General features: G+C 50.2%; 1 protein-coding gene across 6 annotated transcripts in view; it reads left to right on the forward strand.

Moving 5' to 3' along the window:
• Positions 1-12943, forward strand: part of LOC138288112 (NACHT, LRR and PYD domains-containing protein 1 homolog) — a 524384-nt gene that overhangs the window by 75468 nt on the left and 435973 nt on the right. For all 6 annotated transcript variants that reach the window (XM_069229359.1, XM_069229355.1, XM_069229361.1 and 3 more), the window contains exon 2: positions 11214-11343. In XM_069229359.1, the coding sequence (XP_069085460.1) occupies positions 11280-11343 (64 nt within the window). In that variant the 5' untranslated portion in view covers positions 11214-11279. The remainder of the gene's footprint in view (positions 1-11213; positions 11344-12943) is intronic.

The raw sequence follows: 12943 nt of genomic DNA on the forward strand, positions 1-12943 counted from the left end.
CATCCCGAAATCCGACAAAATTCAGACACCCACACAAGTCCGCCACACCAAAGGTCAGTGATAAACTGGCGAAAACAAAACCTCCACCATCATGGCAACAGAAATACGCCCATGCTATCACGACCCACGAATCCACGCGGCGGTCTTTCAACTGCGGTATTCCATTGGCGGTACACACCGCCGCGCTCAAAATATACACACTCTTACAAAACACAGCCACATTGGACAATTCAAAATACACACACCTGATACACATACACACACCACTCCCACACACCCAATACAATATAAAACACACACCCACATCACCCACAAACCCCTACGACAAAAAATTCAGAAAGAAGGCCAGAGAGAGACACCACCATCCACAAACTAGCAGCCACAGGCACACAACACCATCACCCACACTACTTCCACGCACAAAACACCACACACCACTACATATCACCACACTTATCACCACATACACCACCACACACATCACCTACACCACGCCATGGCACGGCAAAGACACCTCAGGTTCTCTGAGGAGGAGCTCAGGGTCATGGTGGAAGAAATCGTACGGGTAGAGCCACAGCTATTTGGATCACAAGTGCAGCACACTTCCATAGCTAGGAAGATGGAGCTATGGTGAAGAATTGTCGACAGGGTCAACGCAGTGGGACAGCACACAAGAAATCAGGACGACATCAGGAAGAGGTGGAACGACCCACGGGGAAGGTGCATTCCGTGGTCTCAAGACACAACATCGCGGTACAGCGGACTGGCGGCGGACCCCCACCTCCTCCCCCACAACTAACAACATGGGAGGAGCAGGTCTTGACTTTTCTGCATCCTGAGGGCCTCGCAGGAGTCGGTGGAGGAATGGACTCTAAAATCTTAACTATCATATACCCCACCCTACCTGCATGCTATCACAGACCCCCACCCTCGCCCCCTCCCCTATTACTCCAACTCTTCACAAATGTACTAATAACACAAACCACCCAACCCAACACCAAGCCCTGCATGACACAATAAAGCATGGACACCCATCACTAAAGCATGCCCACTGCACATACCCATAACACCCCCCTCAACCATCATCACACAAGCCCCCACACAGGAATGCTAGCACTGGGGTACACGGTCACCCACCCATTGCCCACCATGACACACACAGATGCAATAATCATGCTTTTATACCCCTGCAGGACCACTACCCAATGTCACCAGACAGGAGGGTCCAGACATCTCCACCCCACCCACAGAAGAGGCCCACAGTGATGACAGCAGCTCTGTCTAACTTGATCCACATGACCAGCCCGGACCATCGTGGGTCTCGGGACAGTCGGTTCCCCACACCCAGTCAAAGGCCACCACAGACCTTCCACCCTCTGGTAACACCAGCACAGCACCCACCCAGTGAGCCGATACCTCCGTCCCCAGGACACGTCAATCAGCTGTGTGTCCACCACTACAGGGAACCCAGGATAACCCACCACCCCAACAACAACAGGGACCTGGGGGCAGTGGTAGTGGGCACACCGTCCAGGAACACAGGGGAACTGGGAGGGCTGCTGTGTGACATGGGACGGACAGGCCTAGCAAACCCACTCTCCACGAGGCCCTCTCCTCCATCATGGGAGCCTACCACCACTCCCAGGAGACGATGGCAACGGTACTGGCCAAGTTTCAGGAGACCCAGCGGCTGCAGGAGGAACAGTATTTGGGGTTCAGGGAGGAACTCAGAACCATCAGCTTCACCCTGGGCACCATCGTAGGGGTCCTGAAGGAGATACTTAACACCAGGAGGGACACTGTGGCACTGCAAGGGGCCCCTGACACTAGCATGGACGATGAACTGCCCACCACCTCTGCCGGCGCTAGTGGACAGGACGCCCCGCCACAGGACCACCACACCAGCACCCCACCCCCTGCAGACGGAGAACCACCCCGCAAACGGTCCCTGAGATCCAGGAACAAGACAGAGCACGATGCCAAGACCCCCACCAAGAAATGAGACCACCCTGATTGTCATCCTGCTGTCCCACTTTGTAACCCTGTCCATCTTGGAACTGCCCAGCTCCAATTCCTATGCCCATGTGGGCAATGCACCTGTGAGACTAATAGACTGGACTCTGCCATGGACATTCCTCCACCATCACCCCTCACCATTTTACAACCCCCCTCCATTATTGAGCACTTCAATAAACACCCTTGAACCACAAAACAATATGGAGTCAGTCTGTGATTTCGAAAATGTATATTAGCAATGACAGTAACAAAATGCATTTTCAAATGTAATGTCAACATACCTATGTCACACATCTCAAGTCCATGAGGAATCTAAGCAGATGACACACGTTGTAAACCACACCTGTGAAACCGTAAGGGAAATGTACAACTCAGTTACCACATACTGGGTGAAATCGACAGACAGGATAGAGGTAGAAGTGTGAAAGTACTTGTAGTAGGCAGGAATGTGTTCTCACCTGTGTGTCACTGGAAATATTGCTGGATAACTGAGTCCCTGTTGTCAATGTCTTCTTCCTCTGCTTCCTCCTCATCACTGTCCACAGGCTCCACAGCTGCTACAACACCGTCATCTGGACCATCCTCCTGCAGAAAAGGCACCTGTCATCGCAAAGCCAAGTTGTGAAGCATACAACAGGCAACGATGATCTGGCACACCTTCCTTGGTGAGTAGAATACGGAACCACCTGTCATATGGAGGCACCTGAACCTGGCCTTCAGGAGGCCGAAGGTGCATCCGATCACCCTCCTAGTCCGCCCATGGGCCTCATTGCAGCGTTCCTCTGCCCTGGTCCTGGGATTCCTCACTGGGGTCAGTAGCCATGACAGGTTGGGGTAACCAGAGTCCCCTAATAGCCACACCCGGTGCCTCTGGAGTTGACCCATCACATAAGGGATGCTGCTATTCAGCAGGATGTAGGCATCATGCACAGAGCCTGGGAACATAGTATTTACCTGGGAGATGTACTGGTCTGCCAAACATATCATCTGTACATTCATCGAATGATAACTCTTCCGGTTCCTGTACACCTGTGGGGGGGGGGCAGAGCTACATGGGTCCAATCAATGGCACCTATGATGTTGGGGATATGTCCAAGGGCATAGAAGTCACCTGTAACTGTAGGCAAATCCTCCACCTGAGGGAAAACGATGTAGCTCCGCATGTGTTTCAGCAGGGCAGACAACACTCTGGACAACACGTTGGAAAACATAGGCTGGGACATCCCTGATGCTATGGCCACTGTTGTTTGAAATGACCCACTTGCAAGGAAATGGAACACTGATAGCACCTGCACTTAAGGGGGAATCCCTGTGGGATGGTGGATTGCTAACATCAGGTCTGGCTCCAACTGGGCACACAGTTCCTGGATTGTGGCACGGTCAAACCTGTAGGTGATGATCAAATGTCTTTCCTCCTTTGTCGACAGGTCCACCAGCGATCGGTACACCATAGGATTCCTCCATCTCCTCACATGTCACAGCGGACGGTGCCTAGGAATGACAACAGCGACCACAGAGTCAAACAACTCAGAGGTATGTACCCACAGTCTACACAGAACACGATTCATACACAAAATCTGGCCTGTATTTGTGTTGCGTGACAAGGCCTAGGTCTGTGTGACGCAGTTGGTAATGAGGCCATGTGGGACCCTGAAATGGTGGCTGCCTGACCTCTAAAGTGGGACAATGGGATGTGAGGTAACTGCGCTGGCGTTGTACACCGTCGCAGTAGGCCGTCGAAGACTGCGGCGCAATGATGCATTGGTTAACATTGGACCCTATCGGTCCCAGGAGCCAATGACAATGTACGCCGGCGGTGATGGTATGCACCGCCGCGGACCTGACTGCCGCGGACGTGACCGCCATTTTCTATCTGTTCAATCACTCGATACCTGATCTTCGACAGCAGAGGACCTACACTGCAAGTGCTGCTGTGACCTCGGTCTGGAAGAGACAATGGCTCGTGCGTCTGGGGAAAGGGCCCCTGCCTTCACTGCAGAGGAGTTGGAGAAGCTCGTGGACGGGGTCCTCCCCCAGTACACGCTACTCTACGGTCCTCCAGACCAACAGGTAAGTACATAGGGAGCACGTTGTATGGGCTATGCCTGTGTGGAGAGGGCTGGTTGTAAGAATGAAGGGGGCACAGTTCTGCATGCATGAAGGACTGTGAATGCATGTGCCACATGGCAAGGGTAGGGATGTGGGCCACTCACTTCGACGGTGCAGTTGGTAATGACTTCTCTTCTTCCCCTGTACATGTCATGTAGGTCAGCGCCCACCAGAAGAAGGATATTTGGCATGCCATCGCCAAGGACGTCCGGACCCTGGGGGTCTACCACAGATGGAGCACCCACTGCCGGAAAAGATGGGAGGACATTCGCCGCTGGAGCAAGAAGACGGTGGAGGCTCAGCTGGGGATGGCCTCCCAACGTGGGAGGGGTGCCCGTCGAACCATGACCCCCCTGATGTTCCGGATCCTGGCGGTGGTCTACCCTGAGTTGGATGGGCGCTTGAGGGCATCACAGCAGACACAAGGGGGTGAGTACAACATCATTCAGCGGACTTTGCGCGCAGTGAAGGTGTCTGGGTGGGGGAGGAGGGCTGTGGGTTTCCCTAGGCCAGGGCGAGTTCCGTAGGCTAGGCCCCTCTGTAATGCAGGCCATGTGGCACCACCCCACCTCTGTAGAGTGCCAAGTACAGGTATACATGCCCCTGTGTCATCTATGTGTGCAGATGTCTACCATAGCCATGTAGGACATATCACAGGAATTGCATCTGTAGAGCCCAACAGCGCGACGTAGTGCAGGGGGCTGCTGTGTCTGTATTGTCCGCCAATGGTAGCGGTAAGCCATGCACTCAACCTGTCTTTCTTCTGTCGTCCCCCCCCCTTTTTGTGGTCTCCCTGTTCTTGTGTGCATCAGCATCATCAGGCGGAGGTACAGTGGCACCGGAGCACGAGGGAGCTGCATCCCACATGGCCATGGGGGGCCACACCACGGACTCGGAATACACCAGTGGGACAGAGGGCGAGGGGAGCTTCACGCCGGGGACAGGATCAGCAACCAGCAACACAGACTCGTCCTCCGATGGGAGCTCCCTTGTAGTGGTGGCAAATCCTGTGCCCCCCACTTCTACAGGTACAGCCGCCACCCCCCCTACCAGCACCGCCCTCCCAGCAGCCCCTCAGCCTTCGCCCTGTGCCCGCTCACCAAGGAGGGTGGGCATCACCTTCGCCCCAGGCACCTCAGTCCCTGCCCCTGTCACCTCTGCTGCCCTCAGTGAGGAGGCCATTGACCTCCTCAGGTCCCTCACTGTTGAGCAGTCTACCATTTTGAATGCCATCCAGGGTGTAGAAAGGGAATTGCATCACACAAATGCATTCCTGGAGGGCATTCATTCTGGTCAGGCTGCCCTTCATCGAACCCTACAAACTCTGCCCTCAGCGCTGATGGCAGCCATTGTCCCTGTCTCTAGCCTCCCCCTCTAACTTCTTCCACCCGGACCCAATCCCCTGTACCCCAGCCTATCCCAAGCACACCATCACACCAGCCTGCACACACCTCACCACACAAGGGAAGCTCAGGCAAACATAAGCACCACACATCCCACGGGCACTCACGCAAGCATCACACACATACAGACACACCAACATCCACTGCCTCCACTATGTCCCCCTCCTCGTCGTCTCCCTCCTCCCTCCCAGTCTCGTCTACACTCTCACCTGCATGCACTACTTCTACAGCCACTACGTCCCGCACCAGCACACCCACCACCACACCCCGCTCACATGCAGTCACCACCCCTACTCCCATTTACATGTCCCCTGTGTCCTCTCCCAGTGTGTCTGTGATGTCCCCTCCAAAGATACACAAACGCAGGCACACACCCACCCAACAGGCATCCACCTCACGACAGCCTCCAGCGCATGCACCTTCACCCAAAGTCACCAAACTAACACCTCCTACAACCACTACCTCTTCCTCCACTCCCAAACCCCCTCCAGCTACCCGTCCCAGTGTTCCTAAGAAACTTTTCCTGGCCAAACTTGACCTCTTTTACACCCCCCCTCCAACTCATAGGTCCCGTACTAGCACCTCAGCCAAAAAATCGCCGGGACCAGTGGTGCCTGTTACAGGTACGTGGAGTGCACCGGCCACCAGGCCAGCCAGTCTGGCACGGAGCCACAGCACAGCCAGTCCCCCCCCCTGTGAAGCACCAGAAGTTGGACAGTGCCCGGCGGGAGAGGGGGAAGACTCCAGCCAGCAAAGCCTCTCACAAGGGTCCCGGGGGTAGTGTCGACTCAGCTATGACTCCTCCCAAGGTGGGGAAGGGGCAGAAGAAATCTCCAAAGTCTGGGAGGAGCAGCACGGCGGAGAAGACCGCCATCATCCCTGCTGCCCAGGAGGCCACCACCAGCCCAATCGTCACTGGCCAGGAGGCCACCGCCAGGGTCACTGCCCAGGAGGCCAGCCCAATTGTCACTGGCCAGGAGGCCACCGTCAGAGTCACTGCCCAGGAGGCCAGCCCAATCGTCACTGGCCAGGAGGGCCCCGCAAGCCACAGCCCAGCTGACCCATGAAGGACCGCCAGCCACAGGCCTGCTGGGCAATGAAGGACCGCCTTGGCAAGCACCGCTGAACAGGCCAGGGACCGCTGAACAAGGCAAAGGCCGCCATGGCAAGCACCGCTGAACAGGCCAGGGACCGCTGAACAAGGCAAAGACCGTCGTGGAATGCACCGCTGAACAGGGCAAGCACCGCTGAACAGGTCAGAAACTGCCAACTCAAGCACCGCTGAACAGGGCAAAGACCTCCATGGAAGGCACCGCTGAACAGGGCAAGCACCGCTGAACAGGTCAGAAATTGCCAACTCAAGCACCGCTGAACAGGGCAAAGACCGCCATGGAATACCCCGCTGATCAGGGCAAGCAACGCTGAACAGGTCAGAAACTGCCAACTCAAGCACCGCTGAACAAGGCAAAGACCGCCATTGAATGCACCGCTGAACAGGGCAAGCACCGCTGAACAGGTCAGAAACTGCCAACTCAAGCACCGCTGAACAAGGCAAAGACCGCCATGGAATGCACCGCTGAACAGGGCAAGCACCGTTGAACAGGTCAGAAACTGCCAACTCAAGCACCGCTGAACAGGGCGAAGACCGTCATGGAATGCACCGCTGAACAGGGCAAAGACCGCCATGGCAAGCACCGCTGTACAGGGCAAGGACCGACGAACAGGGCAAAGACCGCCAAGTCGAGCAACGCTAGCCCATTAGCGGCAGGGGCAGTGACGCAACTGGGACCGTCACGGAGTGAGTGCTGCACTCTGGGCACCAGTCTCCCTCCAGAACCAGTGGAGACATGCATCCACTCCTTCTGTCCTGCACAGGATGAAGCACTCTGGGCACCAGTCCCCCTCCAGAACCAGTGGAGACTGTTATCCACTTGTGAGACTGTGGCTTTGCACTCCCCAGGATGGTACGGTGGGCAAACCACCCACTGTAGAGACTTGAGAGACTGTGGCTTTGCACTCCCCAGGATGGTACAGTGGGCAAACCACCCACTGTAGAGACTTGAGAGACTGTGGCTTTGCACTCCCCAGGATGGTACAGTGGGCAACCCACCCACTGTAGAGACTTGAGAGACTGTGGCTTTGCACTCCCCACAATGGTACAGTGGGCAAACCACCCACTGTAGAGACTTGAGAAACTGTGGCTTTGCACTCCCCAGGATACATCAATGGGCATGGAGCCCCCTCGTGGATCTGGCGTGGTGCACTCATCCGGCTGAGGTGCCCCCCCCTTCCCTTCCCCCTGAGGTGCCTGTTGTATTTCTACCTGAGGCCCCTGCAGTGTTCTCTCCGTTTTGATCAGGTATCTAGTGTGGGCCTCGCCCATGCATTTTGGGCCCAGTGGTCCACGGACAATGAATGGTGCATTACCTACACTACTAATAGTGGTGTATATTTTGTTTAATGTGTATATATATATGTATATATTTGGTTACTGTATTTTGATATATTACAATGGTTCAACTCATTTCCTTTTGTCTTTGCATTCTTCCGGTGGGGTTGGGGATTGTTACTGTAATGTTTGGATATGCATTGGTGTGTGTGTTGTAGTGGGTGAGGGTCGGGGTGAGGGTTGTGATGTGGGTTGTGTGTGTCCCTGTGTTTTTCCCTCCCCCTCCTGTGTGTCGTAGGTGCAGTACTCACGTGGTCTTCGCCGCCGGCGTTGTTGATCCTCGTATAGGAGCAGGAAGACTATCGCAGGAGAGAATATGGAGTTCCGGCTCCATGGTGTCGTCGTTCCTCGTGGGGTGTGTAGAGGTGAGCGTTTTCCCTTTGAAATGGCTGTTTCCGCAGTGTTTTTATCCGCGGTGAATCCACCCCGGAAAAGGTGGCGGATTGGCCTGTTGTGATACTGTGGGCGGTACATTGTCCTCCGCCTGTCTGTTGGCGGTGACCGCCGCGCTGTTTGTCTGTACCGCCGTGGCGGTCGTAGTATTAAAGTGGCTGTCTTTGTTGGCAGTTTCCACCACGGTCATAATTCCATATTTTTTACCGCCGGCCTGTTGGAGGTTTTACCGCCGCTTTAACACCGACCGCCAGGGTTGTAATGACCACCTATGTTTTTACTTTAAGTGGGAATTGATATACTGCAGAAAAATATGTTTCATTTAATTTAATATATTTAAATTATTTAAAAATGTAATTCAAAATCACGTTAATAGGGCTGTGGCTTTTTTTTTTATTTTGTTCTACATTTGAAATATCTATGTAAAATGAATTTACAATAATATTTAGTATAAAAATATCTCACTCATTTCTTTGGAGTTAAACAACCTGTTTTTTTTTTTACTTTTCTCTATACTTTACCTTAGGGGGATCGCCGGGTGGAGATCTCCCTCTGGTAGCATATAGAAAAAATTAAAAAAAAGTTTATTAAACTTTATAATAAATTAGTATTAATATGTTTATGTTAAAAAGAAATGTAAATCAATTTTATATATGTATTTTAAATGTAGAACAAAAACATTATTCAACACTATGAAGATAATTTTGAATTGAATGTTTAATTTAAATATTTAAAATTAAATACAAATTATTTTTCTGAAAAAATAAATTACATCCTAAAGTAGAAATCTATTGTGCACGAATAACTTTAAAAGTGATGGATTTATTATTATATACAATATTTATTAAAATGTATTAAAACATCCTGTAGTTAAATATTAAGCATGTACTATGCTTAATACATTTTAATATTCAACATTTCCTATTGGGCTTTACATTAAGTCCTTACCTCCATTGTTTTCTATGGGAAAGTGTTGCCATTTCTCTCCATTCCCCTGTTCAGGGGGTGGAGATGTATACACTTTATAGCAACTTTAAACCAGAATTTTGTGAATAACAAAAAGTAGTAAAGTTACTCAAAAGTGTAAAAGTAAAATACACATGTTAATGACTCACAAGTGTAGGATACCTTTTTGAATAGCCCCAAAAGGCTATACCTCATAACTCCACTAGGACAAGCATATGTGGCCTCCTATAGGTGTTAAATATAAAAACATAAATTCTCTGTGAGACAAGCATTACTGCTTGAGAGTGATTGGCCAAGAATGCACAATGAAAGCACAAGCACTAGTCTGAGAAATAGGGATTTTTTGGGGTAAAACACCGCAAAATGTCTGAAGACAGGAGTTGATTCGTCTGTCACAAAAGGTAAAACACTTCCCCTTAGAACAACTCAAGAGTGATATTCTGTGCAAAAGGTTTTAAATGAAATGGCACAACCAGAGAGGGAAGGGGGATACATAACGGTCAGTTCTTAATTTGTTAAAGAATAAGTGCCAGTGCACATTGTTTTGCTCAGAAACTTGCACTGAGGTCTATTGGATGATGGGGGTGCCGATTAACAAGGCTACTTAGTCTTAATTCCACCTTCATGTCTCGTAATCCATGACCAGACAATCACTGCATCTTTATCTAATTATATCATGTTCTTTTCATCCTTGCTTTCTTTCTTTGTCAATGTGTTTCCATCTTTCTCTTCCTCCTTATTTCCCCATTTTGTGTTTTCCTCTCTCTTGCTCTGGGTCAAACTCTGAGGAAAAATAATGAGTGCTGGTGGGCCTCTTTGACACCACTGGCTCAAATTAAGCACTGATTAAAAGTAACCATGTAATATGGACCAATTTTACCATTGCCAAAGGACACCCATTTGAACAGCATCAGAAATCTCACCCTATTTAGAGCGAGCTTTTTTATGTAGATTTTGCCTGCCCATAAATGCCATGCAGGGTAATTTTTTTAGCAAGAATAAAAAACATAATTGTCTCCTACATGCTAGAAGAAAACTCGAAGTGTGTCAGTGTCATTGACATTTCTGAAAATATAAACACCTAGTTTGTGAGTTTGTGTTTGAATAACAGAAACATTAAGGCCGTCCCGCCAATGTACCAAGTAATAGCAAACCAGCCAAGTATCCCCTACTCAAATGTTTGCTGAAAGTGCTCCTACTGTGTTGGCGGGAGCACTTTTGGTAAAAATTCCCTCAAACATCTCACCTTGGGGCCGGTAGAAGCAGAGCCTATACCTTGCTATCAGTTTGGCAATACGTCCGCTAAATTCTAAGTGAGATTACTTTAACTCAATATGCTGCTTTAAGCATTTTGATGTTTCAATTGGAAGACAGCCAGACATGTATATGTCGTTACCGGGTGGTTGAGATTTAAAACTAACATGATGCCTTGCAAGATGTTATATACCCACATGTAGAACTGTATAAAACATTAAAAAAATAAACACAAGGCAACAGTTTGTATTTATTGTTACTGTGGTAGTAGTTTTGCCCAGAATACTTTAAGGCAGGTACACAAAGTCCATTCCTAATGAGTAAAATATATACACAGAGCAGACATACTACTGATGCATACTATTGTATCACAAAGGGAAGCCATTTTGTAGTTTTAGGTGCTTTGAGTTGGACTTGTTGAGGGACTTCCGTCTCATGCCTTCAAGTAGCAAACAAGTGTTGCTTATTTACAAACCCAATACGTTCAAGGCAGCGTTGTGATAACTTTCTTTGATGCAGGATGCAGAATCTGTTGTTAATTCCTATTGACCTTCAGAAATTAACATCAATTGGTCATATTTTGCAACTGCTTCATTGTCTCATAAGCACTGTTATCTTTTTAGAGTTTGAAATGAAGAAGAAGAAGAGAAGAGAAATCCACTGTGTGAGACATTGTTTAACAAAACAAAATGGCACTTAGAAGAAACATCTGGTGGAAAAGTGTTGCATGTATTCTTATTCTTGCTATATCAGGTACAGTAAAAGTTCATTCTCACTGTATGATTTTCTGAACTTCAGCGACTAGCGGAGTTGATAACAGAAACTGGGGATTCTTTGCTGATGGCTGCCGATGGTGGGGCTTGAAAGTAACTCACCAAGAAGTGGCAACGGTACTGTTACCAGGTTTGAAAAGTGTGGGTCTTATTTGAAATCAAAGTCAGGACGAATAAGAATTCATGCTGAAGCTGGGAATTTGTTCAAGTACATCCACTCAAAGGAGAGAATTAATAACGCAAAACTCTGATTTTGGTTCCCCTGCTGTAGGTATAGATTACAAGTATCCTCAGATGACTCTGTACACTGTGCAAGAACATATGTGCCCCAGGGTTTAATGTTTGGTCTAATGCTGCTCGTGTATCTGAATTAACACTATTCAGTCACACTTTTTTAACACTGTTCAAGTCTTTTTATCAACTGCACTCATGTTGCCAGTCTTTTATCTTTTGTTGGTGTGACCTGATCCTTCCATGTATCACCACGATATGACTAGCCATTCTCTCATCATTGCTGTGGCCATCACACTGATACATTAGTAGAGATTTCTACATCAGTGCCCTGGTCTCTGTTGTACCACATATCAGGAAGCTTTTGCTCCACTGTTTCTTTATTTATTGTTCCTATACTCTTGCATGCACACTCTTTCTTATACTTCAAATGTAACTGTTGCGCGGCCTCTCTCCCCAGGCCGATCTCAGCCCCAGGAACCCCAGGCCCCAGCCTTGTGAGCTGGGTGCCCCACCAGGGCACCCAGTGACAATGTTGGAGATCACAGGGGAGCCTGAAGGACCCCACGGTCCCAGGCGGCTCTCTCTGTTGTAGAGAGGGAGATGCTAAACTGTGACAGCAGTTGCTTCTGTTTCCCTTCCTCCATCTCACAGGGAAACAGAGCAAACCTCCACCCGCAGTGAGGGAGCACTGTTTGATAGCTCTCCGTCACTGCGAGTGGAATGTTTGCTGTGACTTGGTGAGAGCTATCAAAGCCCCCCCAAGACACAGCAAACAGCTACATCCCGGGGGTGGGCACCTCGGACATAGCAGAAGCCGGCCAGAGGGGTGGCAGTCCCCAGGGCCATCAGTGGCTCCTCGAGGGAGCCATGCAGCCGCTCTCCAAAGAATAGCCCTGGGGAGGTGGTGGTTTCTGGGGCTGGGGTTCTGCAACCGATCCCCTTTTTTATTTATATTGAGCCCTGGGGAGATGGTAGTCCCAGGGCTCTAGGGGGGACCTGAGCAGGCCTCTTCATTTTATTAAGGAATGATCCCAGGGAAGGTGTCAGTCCCCTGGGCTGCGCACCCCACATTCTCTTTAGTTGTAGCCCTGGTGAGGGGGAAGTCCCCAGGGTTGTGGGGAGGGTGAGATTCTCTTTAGTCTTATAGGTGGCAGGTGGGGCTGTGGGGGGGGGGGGCTCGCAGCTCCTACATTTACTTGAAGCCCCAGGGAGGTAGCAGTCCCTGTGACTGCAGTGGGGCTGGGTGACCCCCCCACACACATTTTCTTTAGTTGTAGCCTCTGGGAGGTGTCAGACTCGGGACTGCAGGGAGGCTGGGTGGCCTCCCACCTTTTCTTAAACAATAT

The sequence above is a fragment of the Pleurodeles waltl genome, chromosome 4_1, assembly GCF_031143425.1.
Source record: "Pleurodeles waltl isolate 20211129_DDA chromosome 4_1, aPleWal1.hap1.20221129, whole genome shotgun sequence".
NCBI lineage: Eukaryota > Metazoa > Chordata > Amphibia > Caudata > Salamandridae > Pleurodeles > Pleurodeles waltl.